The sequence below is a fragment of the Perna viridis genome, chromosome 1, assembly GCF_037379345.1.
Source record: "Perna viridis isolate PV_CMFRI_1.1 ecotype Kerala chromosome 1, ASM3737934v1, whole genome shotgun sequence".
NCBI classification, from domain to species: Eukaryota; Metazoa; Mollusca; class Bivalvia; order Mytilida; family Mytilidae; genus Perna; species Perna viridis.
In genome coordinates, this window is record NC_142445.1 from 68751324 (window position 1) to 68767236 (window position 15913).

The 15913-nt window shown below is 30.8% G+C and overlaps 1 protein-coding gene across 5 annotated transcripts in view; it reads left to right on the top strand.

Annotated features, from left to right (window-relative positions):
- LOC148630130 (kelch-like ECH-associated protein 1) overlaps positions 1 to 14380 on the top strand; it is a 32201-nt gene extending 17821 nt beyond the window's left edge. For 3 of the 5 annotated variants that reach the window (XM_088561395.1, XM_088561413.1, XM_088561421.1), the window contains exons 2-5: positions 6493 to 7841; positions 9750 to 9955; positions 10559 to 10735; positions 12014 to 14380. In XM_088561395.1, coding sequence (XP_088417521.1) covers positions 6589 to 7841; positions 9750 to 9955; positions 10559 to 10735; positions 12014 to 12153 — 1776 coding nt within the window. In that variant the 5' untranslated portion in view covers positions 6493 to 6588 and the 3' untranslated portion in view covers positions 12154 to 14380. Of the gene's footprint in view, positions 1 to 2665; positions 2794 to 3180; positions 3438 to 6492; positions 7842 to 9749; positions 9956 to 10558; positions 10736 to 12013 lie in introns of those variants that run through there. The other 2 variants (XM_088561427.1, XM_088561404.1) reach the window with 2 other exon arrangements.
- Positions 14381 to 15913: the final 1533 nt, after the last annotated feature.

Consider the following 15913-nt stretch of genomic DNA (forward strand, 5'->3'; position numbering starts at 1 on the left):
GGAGTGATTGTATACTATTAAGCTGTTGAGTTTTATTGAATATACCTTGCAGGTTAAGATAGTAATTTATGGTTTGGACTAATTATGATTGAATTGAACTTTGACATTTCATGGTGATACCTTTATTGTTATGCTTTATCTTGTTATGGTTTCATTAATTCATCTTCACTAATGCACCAATATACACTTTGAAGGTCACTCTAACTTCATATGATTTTTTTATTAGGTTTAAATTGCAATTTGACTATAAATCTGCTTACTTTCAAAACACAATTCTAATGTTGACACCTGTTTATAGAATGTAATACTGATTTTTGATTATATGAAAGATTATTCTTGAGTTCTTAAAGCCCTACAGTAATGAAATGCTTTGATTGTTGTCTTATTTTGGTTGGAAAATGACATGGAGTTCATTTCAATAGGTCCTAAGTTTCATTGATTAAATTTACCTGAGACAGACTGTAGTGAATGATGATTACTCAGGTAGAAATTCGCTCTCACGTTTACCTTCCACTGAGCATGCGTATGAATCAGCAAAATATATATCTATTATGACCCACTTATATTACTTTTATTTTCGTGGTTTGCTGACCTCATACCTTTAATTGCTTTACATTCTTCCACGGAAGGTAGTCACGTTCACATAGGTAATCATCAATAGGTAGAGAATTGAGAAGACTATACAATCAAAACCAGCAATATTTACATGTATGAGAGATTATTACAACATGCAAAATAATTTTGATAGTTTTATAGGAATGATACTCAACAATTTGAATAGTTCTTTAAAACTAAGCTTTTAAAATGTCAAATTAGATAGGCATTAAATAGGGACTCTTGTACCAAATATGGAATTGAAATAACGGATAAAAAATTAATTACAGAAAGACGATTGTGATTCATTAGTTTTGGTGTGGAAGGTTATTTCAATTAAACTTTCTAAAGACTTTCTGGTGTGGTCCATTATACCAGTATTATCAGAAGTTACACACTACAAATATGAATTAATTTTTTATTAAAAAAGAAATAGTTCCTTATTTCAGTTGAGAAATAAATTAGGGTTTTTTATATAAAATTACATTTTAGGGAATTGTTTGAGGTAATTATTTATACTTTTCATGTGAATTGGGGAATTAAAGAACAGTCTGTTGTAGATTATGGCAAGTTGAAAACCAACAACTATGCTTGCAGCAAATTTATTATTTTGTACTTTTTCATTTTTAAACTCTTGTTATATTTGTTCAAAGAACTTCAAACCCTGATCTCTGATTCATAAACTATGTAAAAAAGGTGGGTACTTTATAGGGGAATTAATCCTATTTGCAAAAAATGTAGTTAGAAATATGCTGAGTCATCCTTGTCAATGAAGCTTCCTTCCCTTAACAATAAGCCTGTGGAAATATAATCTAGAAATACTTGGCTAAGATTACTATCTGAAACAATAAAATAAACCTGACTTAAGAAACTCATTTTGTCAAATATTTTAACTATCCCGATTATTATGGACTAGACATTACAAGGCTATTCAAGGCATCCCCTTTATTAAGCTGAAGTAGATAATAACATATTTGGCTTGTGGATAGGTAGATGGGTTGAAGCTGCAATTGTTTAGATCAATGATATATTATTGATAATGCAGTAAGGCAACATTTGATCAAGGATTTTTTTTGCTTTATCATACATACTAGATTGTATTTGGATTAACCAACCTAAATCTATTGTCTTCCTGGTAGATATTGTAAGTGTGTCTTCCTCTGTTTCATCAATAAATCAACACATTTCTAAAATTTGAAATTTACTTCATTATAACTTGTATCAGGTTTTATATTTTATTCTAAGGTGTATTACAGCTATAGCAGCCATTGTATTGAATCACTGATCTTCATTGTAACCAGAGGTTTTTTTTTCATTTTACTGTGTTGTGATAGAATTATGTGTATTAACAAAATGGTACGTATTACTTCACACGAAAACTGGCAACATGTGTTTTTCATGTGCTTAAGACCGCCAGGAAAAACATATGTTGAGGACTAACACTTTAATTCATGAAATATGTAAATATATAATCCTACATTAATTATCTGTAATCCATAGGACTTCCTGTAAACATGAAATCATTCATTAATTATCTGTAATCCATAGGACCTCTTGTAAATATGAAATCATTCATTAATTATCTGTATTCCATAGAACTTCATTGAGTATGTTTTGGCACCTCATACTTTACTCTATTGTACCCTGCCCAAGCTTCACTGCCCCAGGTTTACATCTCATTATTGCAAAACAGTTCTACCAAACTTCAGTAATTTAGTGAAATAAATAGAAAGTCAGGGTTTTTATTTCCTTATACAGCTAAGTGTTTGAACAATCATAGAAAAAAAGTTATAAAGCACATATATTATGAGGAGAACTATTTACTATCTGATACATAGGCAAACAGTTTAACTATATTAAGTTGTGGGCAAACACTTAATTAGAGACATGGTCATTTTTGCCAAGTCATTGTTTGACTTTTGATAGGTTATCTGTTTGATTAGCTGAATTGTTAATACATGTAAATCTATTTTATCCAAGAACTTGACTTCACTGGAGACTTTATATTTAAGTATCACCTCTGACCACCAGTATGACTCAGCTAGTTTTCACTATTGACCAGTCATATTATACAATTGATCTACTTAATCAAGCATGAAAAGTGACGTGCATGTCAATAATATCGTACTTTTCACAGTCTAGGATGTAGATTTCTACCCTGTTCACTAACCATGGATGTAAGAATGTGGTGCATTTATGGTAAGATTCAAACATTAGCATTTTGATTTGTTATTTTGACATTTGAAGGAAACATATGTAACTCTATGTTTTTACTATCAAGTTCTAAGTCATCTCTGATAAAATAAGAGTTTAGATTTTAGGATTGTTAAATAAGTTGAACCACACTGTATGTTGCATTCAGTTGATATAATACTGCTTCATAAAGGTCAGTGGACTTTTTCTACTTGGGGAATATAATGTCAAAAAATGGAGATAAGTCCAAGTTCAATGAGCCATCTTCAAGTTCAAGCAAACTTATTTAGATGCAGTTTAGGCCTTGTACAACCTGATACTATTAAACCCTAATGGAAAATTGCAACTTCATTCAACACTTTACGTAGGACATTTAAATGGTCATGTGATCTAAACTTTACGGGTAGCAGTATTCAGCCAAATCATTGAAGTTTTTACTGACAAGTTAACTTATCAAAAATGGAGTTCATTCCATGGAATGGTTGTTATCAATCTAAACAAGGAGATGTCAAATTAAAGAGGGAAATTACAGATATTTTCAGTGCTCTTTTAAGGATTTTATTTAATTGAATGTATTTTATACCTAATTCTCTTTGGTTTTATGCATCAAAATAATCATTTGTGACTAATTTGGATAAGAAACATTATCAGTAAGTATTTCATTATAATTCTTTATTATTCCTGCATATGAATATATTTTTCCAATAATTGTAATTTTCACGGAGTGTTAATAATGCTATAAAAGCAGTTTATTGTGTATCCTACTGATGTCAATGTTGTACTTCGTAACTAATGTAGTAAACATGTTTATCAGTTGTGCTGATGTGGGGAAGCATAGCAGGATGGCCACAGTGCCTGTTCTGTTGAAGCATGGCAGGATGGTCACAGTACCCATTCTGTTGATGCATTGCAAGATTGTCACAGTGCCCGTTCTGTAAAAGCATGGCAGGAGTGTCACAGGGTCTTTTCTATTGAAGCACGGTAGTATGGTTTCAGTGCTCGTTCTATAATTTTTTCCATAATTAATAGTTTTCTTCTGAATAATTCTATTCTATAATACATGTATTACACATTAACAACTTTGACTTATGTGGTACTTGTATCTGGTTTCAGTTATTGTGGCTTATTTATTTTGTTCAAGAATATTTGATTAACTGTCATGAATTGTTAGACATTAGTCTTGGTTTTCAATTTTTTTAGCATCAAATGCCTTTTTTTATTTATACTACCATTTGTGTAACTGTCATGATAAAATTCAGTGTAATCGGCTTGACAGGAATTTTTCTGTTACCATTGTGGGCACGGAACTCAAATGTGATACAAGTAATCATATTTGTATCCTTAAAATCATATATCTTTTGTTTATAGGTTTTTTCCTTGTTATGAGTCTCTTTTAAAGCCAATAAAGTTTTTTAGAAATATGAAAATTCCTGCTTTCCAAAAAACCATAAGTGGTGAATACCATATGAAAGAAGATAATATGAAATAAAAACAAAATGTCAGAAAAGAATTGCCTCTGTTTTAATTTTCTATAAAAAAAGAATTGGTCATTTCAGTGTCATAGTTTAAACTCAAACTGATTTGTGGTATTTTAATCTTGGATAAGTACACAAAATGAAGGTGTTTCTATTGTTATTAAAGAATTTATAATTTTCAATAGTCGGTTAAAGAACTTTTCCAAATGTTTTCCCTAATTTTCTCCATATCTTGTTCAAAGTTGTTGTTTTTCTTCATTTCTTCCATATCTTTTTTTTTATTATTTTCCCCTCATTCTTTATTTCTTTGAGAAATCAATTTTCATGTAGAATTGTTTTTTGTTTGTTCTTAGTCCTAAAATTAAAGTATATAGATGTCATGATTGATTCAAACTTATTATAGATTTTTAGGTCATGCAATAATATTTAATTAAATACTCCCTAAGATCTTGTCAGTTTGGAATTACAACAATAGTTTCTACCTATTGTTTCCAAGTTGTTTAGATAAAGCAACTATATAATGATTGTGACATTTTATATGTTATTTGTAGCTGAAGCCAAGAATTTGTACTATAGGATACAATAGAAGACATTTATAGCTGATAATTGACTTATTGTGGAATCATTTCTCTCAGGTTCTTTGTTGCTTGATCATCATTTTGGGGGTTTATTTTAGTATCTTTTTCACATCTGAAATTTTGAATTGTGTATGTATTACAAATTTTAATTGCTTCTCGATGTTTTGAATTTTGAAATATTTTGTAATTGACTCCATCTCACTTTGTGAGTGTTGTCTCCCTGCTGTCCTACCTCCATTTTGAGTGTTGTTTCCTTGTTATATGGACTTTTATCTGGTGTTAAAGTAAGGCAAAAAAAATAGAGTAAATGTGACAATGATGACGTTGATGTCATTGATTCTCTATAATAAGTTCCATATAATCCTGCTTATTGATATTGATGTAAATGAGATGTCATGAAACAAACATGAAGGTCTCTAATTAGCAGAATGACTAAGGTATTTATATAAAGTAAATATCTCCCAGAAACCTTCATTACCATGTCATTTAGGTGGAAAACAAATGTGCAATGTAATGATTCTTATAAGGTAGGAAAATTGAAAATGAAAATTATTGGTTTGAATTGTTTTTCATTTGGTATGAGTTAAATGATGAAGGAGCGTGAATGGGATATCCTCAAAGCCGCATGCTAGTATCATATTTATCAAACTGTCATGAGCTGAACTTTTGTAATAAAGGGAGATGTTTTTATTTTCTCTATTATGTTTTAATCCTACGTGACACTATTCATGATTTTTGTAACATCATTGGATTCTGTTCAATAACATGATACAGCAGAATTTTATCATTTGCATCTGATGTATTGATTTATTTTTTTAAGTGCAATTTAAACCATTTATATATATATAAAATTAAAACTAAATTTTTATTGATCTGGAAACAGCTGCTACCACGTAAATATTCTTGAATTATTTATAAACAAATTAACAATTTTGTGTAGATTTAGTATTGGTCATTATTTCATTCATATGCATATTTATTTTATTTTTTGCTCAGTTTTTTTTCATATTTTCAATCATCTGAGACAGTGTTATTAGCATTTTGTGAATAACTTGTGAGTTTAACATGAATTGGTAAATAAACTGCTTTATTTAGCTGAAATCTATAAGCTTCAATTAGAAAAAAAGATAAAATTATCCTGAAATGGGAAATTATTGCAACTTAATTACCTCTAAACCATTGGACACAATTAACTGTTGTATAGATTACACTCAATCTATGCTAGTGAAAGTACTAAAATTAATATGGGGAAATATTAAATAACACACACACATACAAACAATTCAGGGGTCTAAGGAGCAAGAAAATCTGTAATGTCCAGGGTCTATGGATAAATATACTGTTTTGATGTATTATGTACTTTATATAATGAGATCAGTACTTGGTTGATGATCACTAAATCTAATTGTGCCATGTCATTATCTGTCATAGGATGACATTGTTCTCCAAACATGTTGTGATATTTCTGTTCTATAATGTTCTACATAAAAAAAGTTGGTAAAATATCAAACTTTGGAAGTCAAATACATGTATATATTGAGTATGTAGTGTGTGACATTTAACTTACAGATTGTGGAAGTGTCTGAAATTTTGCTTTGTCATTTTTGAAAATGATTGATTTGTGAAATGATTATGATATTTGTCTTTTTCAGGTACTATCACAACTACAAGACTTTTATCAAATATAGACATTGTAAAATTAACATGTTGGATCCAATGTAACAAAGGGCAAGACAAAAATTACAAAAATGTCTGCAGAGGAAGTTTATGAAACAAAAATGAAAACAGAGAGTTCCTCCTGTTATCGGATTCAACCGTTAACTACAGAGAAGCCAGCAGATGGTAGTATGAACTTTACCATCATGAAACATCCAAAGGAAGCACTGGATGTTATGAGCACTCTTAGAAGATTAACCAAATTATGTGATGTGACTTTGGTAGTGGGTGAAGACAAATTTCTTGCTCATAAAATTGTCTTGGCTGCAGCTAGTCCATATTTTCGTGCAATGTTTACTGGAGGAATGAAAGAGGAAGGAATGACTACGATTCCCTTACATGGAATAAATGCTTGTACTCTTGCTGTTCTCATAGAATTTGCATACACAGCTGAAGTTCGTGTGAATGAAATGAATGTGTGTTATCTTCTACCAGCAGCTACAATGTTTCAAATGAATCATGTTGTTGAGGCGTGTAGTGTATTTTTAGAACATCAACTAGATCCTACAAATTGTATAGGAATAACAGACTTCGCCAGTGAACATGGGTGCCATGAGTTAGAAACAAAAGCTAGGGAATATATTTTTAAACATTTTTCAGAAGTTGTTAGAAATGATGAATTTTTGACGTTAAATCCTTGCCAGTTAATAAGTCTCATAAAACATGATGAACTTAATATTCGATGTGAATCGGAAGTTTTTGATGCTGTGATACGGTGGGTGCAACATGACTTAGAGAAACGAGCATGTAAATTAGAAGGATTACTTTATGCTGTTCGTTGTCACTTTTTAGCACCTCACTTCTTAGAAAAACAATTAAATAGTTGTAATGTTTTAAAGAAAATGCCTCAATGTCAGGAATATTTGACTAAAATTTTTGAAGGTTTAAAACTTCATCAATCAATTCCAGAAAAACCAAGAAAACCTTGTTCTCCTCTTGTGATATATACTGCTGGTGGTTATCTTAGACAGTCCCTTAGTAACTTTGAATATTATAATACATGTACAAAGCAGTGGTACAGATTGCCAGATCTACCAACACCTCGGAGTGGACTAAGTGCTTGTATTGTTAAAGGTGCTTTTTATGTTGTTGGGGGTAGAAACAATTCTCCTGATGGAAATATGGATTGTAGTTCTTTAGAAATGTATGATTCATTACGGAAACAATGGCTGACAAAATCTCCTATGTCAGTACCTAGAAATCGTGTTGGAGTAGGAGTTATAGACAATATGATATATGCAGTTGGTGGTTCTCAGGGACAGCAGCATCATTGTACTGTAGAAAGGTAGGTTGTAACCTGAATAGGTTGTAACACAATGGGTTGGATTAGATGGACGTACTTTACAAAACTCAGTCAAGATTCTTAACAATGTAAAGCCTACTAATAGTTGTCGTCCACTCTACTCATACAATTAATTCACACTTGAAAATGGCAATAACAAAAGGCCTTCATATGTTGTATGTTTATGATTTGTTTTGTGGCCTAAAGCAAAATGTTACCAAGTTTTGGTGACCTTTAAGTAAGCTATTGGACAGTTTAGTGATTATGCATATTGGATCAGTAGACCTTTCTGACAACTATAGTTTTTCAAAACAGAGTACTTTGAAGTATTCTGGAGAAGTGTGATAAGTTGTACATGTACTGTATATCAGCTAGGCTACATGGAGGTCATTTTGATATCATGTTACATAATATGGTTTAACCCATTAATTATTGGGTACTTAGGCATGTAGAAACCAATTCATTGGGTGTTAAATGTATGCTGGGTCTGCATCATAATATAATGAAAAATTTTTAATTAACAAAATGATACTTAGATATACATGTAATATAAACATATATATATACATTAAAAATACAGTAATGTGATATTTATGAGTGGCCAATTACAGTGGATTATTATTACAAAAAAATACAAAATTATATTAATGTCAAAGTGTGCAATAGTAGATGCTAATGATAAGAATTGACAAAAACTTTGTATTATTGAACAAGATGATATGGCCAGATTTACTGTAATAAAACCTTCTGGTAACTTAAGTAATAAAATTTCCAAAATGACTCAGAGATTTAAAAGAAAAATTACAAGGTTTCATATTTTATTTTAGTCTTAACGGTTCATGAATTACTGTATCATAGTTATTTTTTTTTAGCATTGTCATTCAGAGGCTTCTGTATAGTAATCATTGATGAACAGTATCATTAACAGTAATCATTATTTCTATATATAAAACTTTAGTCTTCTTTTTAATTTATATTTAGTACTTTTATCAAATTAATCATTTTTCATGTTAGTTCATAGTTGCTATTGTCTCTCACCATATCTGTATTTGTTCTGTAAGGTCAATGTAACTTATCATTGATCAACTGTGATTCGACAAATTTTGGATATTAAACATTTTACTATGTTTATTGTGTAATGGTACTTGCCAATGTAATCAAATATTGGACAGCTAAAGATTTCTATTGTTAATATTGAATTGTCATTGTTGGCTAAACTATTTAAAATCATAAGGGTCTAACTGGGGGTATTAAAAGGTCATATTTAAAGAGATTAATTAGAAATATGTATATGCTTAGTGAAGCCTTGTTTTTAGTATGGGATGTACATGTAAGATATTGGTATACAACTTTTGAGACAGGTTCAGATGTACTAAACATTTCACTTGATGAATTAAATTCCTTTAGCTTTCACTTTACAAGTTAACATTTTTATACTGAATTAGAAGTCTTTATTTTTTCTTGTAACATCAGAGATGTTTCAAAATTCTTGGGCTTTTTTTTTTTATTTTTGAAAATGATAATCAATCTTGTTTAACTGTACTTTGTAGTCGCTTGTAATGTGCAAGTTTGTCATGTCTATAGGACAAAAAACTGGGATTTACCATATGACAAGTTATTTTGGTGTCAAATTTAGCAGTTTGAAGAAAAAAGGTATATGAAAAATTGTGATGTTTTGTAATTTTGAGGGATGATAAGTGGTGCACAAGTATTTAAGCCATGAGTATTAATTTTATGGGAATTTATTGAGGCGTTTTTAGGCAGACCCCTAAAATGCACCAAAATTATCAAGCCACAAAAACTAGCCACTATACGGTATATACACATATGACCAAGAGAAACAAGCTAAAATACCATCTGAATATACATTCAACAGATCACACTGATACCATTTATTGATGTTTTCTGCAGATATGATCCTGACAGTGATAAATGGATGAATGTAGCACCTATGAGAACGAAACGAATTGGTGTTGGTGTGGCTGCTTTAAACCGGTTATTATATGCTGTTGGTGGTTATGATGGGAGCAATCGGTTACAGTCAGCAGAATGTTATGATCCTGAAATCAATGCTTGGTCCCCTATCGCTCCAATGAACACGGCTAGAAGTGGTGCAGGTAGGGTCTAGCTATTCATCTTACTGAATTTTGTGGCAAGAAGGCATTGTTTCTAAGAGTGAACTTTCAACAATTGAAATAAGAACATTTCAGTATGCTTATTCCTTTCAGAAACTTTGTGACATATTTGAGGTTATTTAAGTCAACATTAACAGCAAGTATCAATATTTTTTTTAATTGCTATATAAAAAAAATAAATATTAAAAACACAAGTTGTGCTTCAAACATAAGTAAAAAGTACATTGTTAAACACACTGTGAAGCAAGGTTAATCTCAGCCTTTATTCCTTTGTTTTAATACCACATGTTTACATCTTATTTAATCCCTACATATTCTGGGGACATCCCACTGTCTAAAATTCTGTACACCTTTTCTATTGTTTTAAATCCAAAACCCCATTTTCCATATACATACAAATGATGTGTTGATTCTAATTATCTCTTTTAATATCCAACAAACTAGCATAAGGTAGTGATCATTAAAATTTTTTAGATAAAACTAAGCAGAAATGACTAATTTTTTATTTTTTTTTATAAACTGCTAGAATTTCAATATCGTAAAATATTTTCACAAAGCTGATTATATTTTTTTGATTATTTTCAGGAGTTGTAGGTATGGACAACCACATTTATGCTGTAGGTGGCTATGACAGCAATTGTCAACTCAAGTCAGTGGAACGTTACAATACCTGTACTAAAACCTGGGAGTTTGTAGCACCCATGCGTAGCCCCAGAAGTGCTTTGAGTGTATGTGTCCTGAGTGGCAAGCTGTATGTTTTAGGTAAGATAGCTTTATCATGTTCCCATTGCATAATATTCAGTCCTGACATGTAAATATTAAACCCTTATCAGTATATCTAGTTCTCGTTTACATGTAATCTGATGGTAAACAGTTTCTAAAAAAGGAAATAGTAAAAAAATCACCTCTTGTTGATGGAGACAACACCCTGTATAAATAGAGTTTGTAAATGTAATGAAGATGTATTAATCTCAAGAAATGTTTCAAATAATCTTGCATGGCATTGCCTACAATCCTGTCCTAAAGACAAGATTTTACACACAAAAGAATGTAAAAAAGCAATGTTTATAAAGCCACAAAAATGTGTCGTGACTAGTTTATATAACACAGACCAGTTTCTTCCGTGAATTAATTATAAATGATGAATTAAGAATATGCTTAAGACCTGATTCTGAAGTGATGATAGCTGATTCCTATATGACGGTCAGTACTTTTATCTTAAACCTCATACATGTAGGACAACAAAATGCCAACAACTCATTGTTTTTTTTTCGTTACTTGTATATATACATATATGTCAGCAAAATATTCCTGATCAATTTATCTTGAAGCCCCATCCCCAACCTTCTGATATGACAGAGTGGACAACTCTGGCAAAAGTCACTCAGTAAATCACATTTTTCAAATAAATTTATTAATAAAAAAATTATATCATCTTAAACAAAACAATAAAGCTATAGACATGGAAGTAAATAACTGCTCTGAGACTGATAGATGACAAACCAACTTTCTGTAGATGTGATAACAGATGATATATGTGTGAAAGAAAAACAGGTGCTATAAATAAATGACTAATATTTGTACATACAGATCTATAAAGCACAAGGGGTTTTATGTGATGATGAATATTTCCATTTAAAAGAAGGAAACATTTTGAATTCTTATATGTTACCAGTAATTACTAGTTTTGTACTGTACAAAACTTTGAAGAATACTGGTACATCATTTACTAAGGCTCTTAACTGTGACTTTTGATAAACCTTAGTATGTTGCATTTTTTTGCTGTTTTGAGAAGCCACCTGTCTGCTATAATACTTGTTCTCAGAGTGTTAGGATTCATACTGAAATCTTATACTGGAAAGAGATTAAAATGGAAGTGCCCTTCATATAGTTTATAGTGTAATTAAAACTACAGCCTTAGAAACTGATATGGTATTTTTTTTTCAACAGATGTCTTTTGATAGACATGAGGTTTTTTTTTTAATTTACATGAATAAATATGAAATATGTACTTGACACATGTCTGTTTTTTTTTTTCAGGTGGCTATGATGGAAATGACTTCTTGTCAACAGTAGAATCTTATGACCCAGATAAAAATGAGTGGACAGAAGTAACTAACATGACCTGTGGTCGCAGTGGCCATGGAGTGACTGTTGGTGCAGAGCCTTATCATAGCTGATAATGGCTTAAACCGGTGCAAATATTTAGTCAGTGTGTGAATGTGATATAAATGTGCCAGTATGGACAAGTGCACTGCAAGTCAAAATAAACCATGCAAGAATATGATGTCTACCACAACATATATCTGAAGAATTATCAAGAGAAAAATCTGAAAACTTATTAACATTTGGTACTATAAAGTTTAAATTTGGTTTTTTTTCTTTCCTTTTTTATTTTGTCATATTTTTTTTTTATAATGAGTCTGTTAAACATGTATTTATAACAAATATATTTTTACTAGGTAATTAATTTTAATATGACACTGCATGGATTATTTAGTTAGGAGTGGTAATTGATTTGAGATCAACTTATTAATAGAATTTCCATTGTGTTTCCAATGCTTAACACCAACCTTCAAAATTTGGACACAATCATTCCTTTCAGATTCATATAAGATGAAATATGATTGGTAGTATGAACAGAAAGATTTGTATAAGCTGAAATATGATTGGTTGTACCTGCTGAAAGCCAATTATACAGTGATTGGTTCAGATGGGCATAATTTGTGTGTCAAATCTTGTTAAATTAGTTGTAGTGAACTCTGCATATCTGTGATAATTCAGTGAAGCTCAAGAATCAACATATACAGAACTATTTGTTTAAAGTTATTCTGTACTCGTTTCAAAACCAGGGAAAACTTTAACAATGAACTAATTACTATTACAAGTACCTATACAGTATTTGTGAAACATGGTATAAATTCTGGTATCTATTCTGTACATATAGATCCTGCTTGATAAATGCATGTTATCTTTATACGATCAAGAGGAGACAACTTAGTTTTAAGTGAAGGTTTAAAATCCTAACAACAAGATACCTCTGCTCAAAAGTCCAGAATTTGTCTCTTTTTTTTTTCAATGATTAGTGGCTTATCTATTAAAATTCCTAGGTTTGATACCTAAAGAAAGCCAACTCTGTACTGGTAACCAGGCTGTGACAGTGTTGTTTTCTTTCTAGGTTTGATGCCTAAAGAAAGACAACTCTGTACTGGTAACCAGGCTGTGGCAGTGTTGTTTTCTTTCTAGGTTTGATGCCTAAAGAAAGCCAACTCTGTACTGGTAACCAGGCTGTGACAGTGTTGTTTTCTTTCTAGGTTTGATGCCTAAAGAAAAACAACTCTGTACTGGTAACCAGGCTGTGACAGTGTTGTCTAGGTTTGATCCCACCTTTATTTCTAAGTTACTGTATAACAGCTAAAACTAACTGTCAGGGTTTCAACTGTATTTTTATTCATTTTTGTTATATGCATTTGTTATTATTTTTGTAAGAACCATAGACATAAGACAGGGCTTTCAGTATGTTGTAAATAATCAAATAATTGTGTTGTAACAATCATTGTAAATGTTGTGTGGATTATAATCAAAATGAAAACCCAATGTTTTCACCACACCAAAGGTGCTATATAGTTAAATCATTTGTGTTATTTTTTCTGATTTATTTATTCTTTCTTATTTTTATATCTTGTTTTGTTACAAATGACAGAAAAATATATTTAGTTCTGCATTTTTTTTTTGTCTGAAAACAAAATATTAATTAATTTGGAAAACAGAGGAATTTAGATTTTTATTATTCAGTGATAATCTTAGAAACAGAAAAGTGATTACTGAACCCTGAAAGGTTGTATATGTTTTCTGTCATTTAAAGGGGTATTGTCAAGTTTTTTACTGAAATAGATTTTTCTTTCCAATAATTACTAAGAAAACTTTAAAATGTCTCAAAGAGAAGTTAGTTATTGTTAATTTCCATGTTTGACCAAATTCTACTTCCTGCTTTGAATAATTTAAATTTTAATACAAAAAATTCTTTAGGAAAAATTGCGAATCATGCCTAAGATTTATTAGGTATTTTGTAATAATGTTTTAATACTTTTTCTATTTACAGTATGATAATGCAGTTTTAAAGGTGCATAATAATTTTTTCAAGGTTCTATTTAGAGAAAAAAAAATTATTTAATCAGTACTTAATTTGATTGATGGCTTTAAAAGGAAGTTAAATTTGTTCAAGCATGGAACTTCTGTTATTTAATCTCTATATTATCAGTATTCCAGCATGTAATGCTATTGTAAACACTCGTTTTTTTGCCAAATTGAGAAAAGTTGTGACTAAATGTCATTATAGGTCTTGTTCTCTACAGAGAGTCAAGTGTTCATAATTTCATTTGAAAAATAAAATATTGTTGAACTTTATTCTTCTTTTTTATTGTAACTAGTCAATCCTCATTTTAAACATTATAGAAGAAATGATCACATTCCTGCCTTCTGTAAATTATGATATAGAAAATCATAAACTTATAGCAATCAATAAAGCTAGAGAAAGTTACAGTCTTATAGCAATCACTCTAAAGATTAATAGTTTACACTAAGTCTGACCCAAGTTCATACCAAATTACACGGAAATTTCACTGAGACTCACCCAAATTCATACGAAATTGCAGGGAAAGTTCACAGACTGACCCAAGTTCATACCAAATTACAAGGAAAGTTCACTGAGACTGATCCAAACTCGTACCAAATTACAGGGAAAGTTCACAGAGACTGACCCAATTTCATACCATATTATAGGGAAAGTACACTGAGATCAGTGGTGGATCCTAGGGTATGGCTGTTGGCACCCCATTTTATGGAAAAATTATCATTTTCATGCATAAAAATGGCAAATAATGTCCTAGCACCCGCTTTTTCTGAGGTACACGGGCTGGCACCAATCCTTTTCAAGGTGTCTGGAGGCTGACTCAAGTTCATACCAAATTACAGGAATAATTCACAGGCAAGATTTGTTTATATACCACAATTTTAGTGATAGGCACATATATATATGCATACTGAACTGACAATCAGTAATAAATCAAAAAGAAAATGTCCGGCCTCTATTATTAAAAATAAAATCTTTAGTTCCCAGAATACCTCAATTTTAAACAAAACCTCACTGACAGAGAAAACCGTCATTCAGTACATAGCTTCACAGCAATTATAACAGAAAAAATAAAATCTCATGAAGTAAATGCTGACTTCTTGAAACTTATCATTCATGGGTACTTTATATGATTTAAATACCAAACAAAATGCCAGCATTTACTGCTTAAGCTTAACACAAATTGACGCACTTTACGATTTTTGACAGAATGAAATCAAACATATCTAAGTGACAGAGCTGAAAACCATAGACAACATTTCAACTTATTTAGAACATTCTTAAATTGCGCCTGAACTACAGAAACATGAAAAAAAGTATTCCATAAAAATGATGGCGACGGTAACAGGATTAAACTTTTGGCTCATATGAACGGCTATTACTAATGAGCCAAGTTTTCCTGGTTACATTATAAGTAGTTGCTCATATTAGCTAATTTTATTTATGAGTCCAAGTTAATCTCGTAGTTGTCCCGAATGCACTTTGCACGTGTATTTCTTGAGACTGTGTGAATACGAGTTTCCAGACATTTTATTTTCAGATAATGTATCAAAATGCCACTTTTTGCAGAAATTATGACTGCTCAGTAAATCTCTTTCGAGATTTGAATGCTGGCTGCTTTTTTCTCAAGTCAAATAAAATCAAATAAGCCTTATTTTAAGTCGACAAGTTCATTACAAAAATACAACATAAGCTCTTAAGAGCTTTTATAACCGACATAAGGCACACAGATAGCTATACAGTGCATGCATACATGTAAAATACATTAAAAAAGCAATAAGACAAACAGTTATTATAAGACAGACACA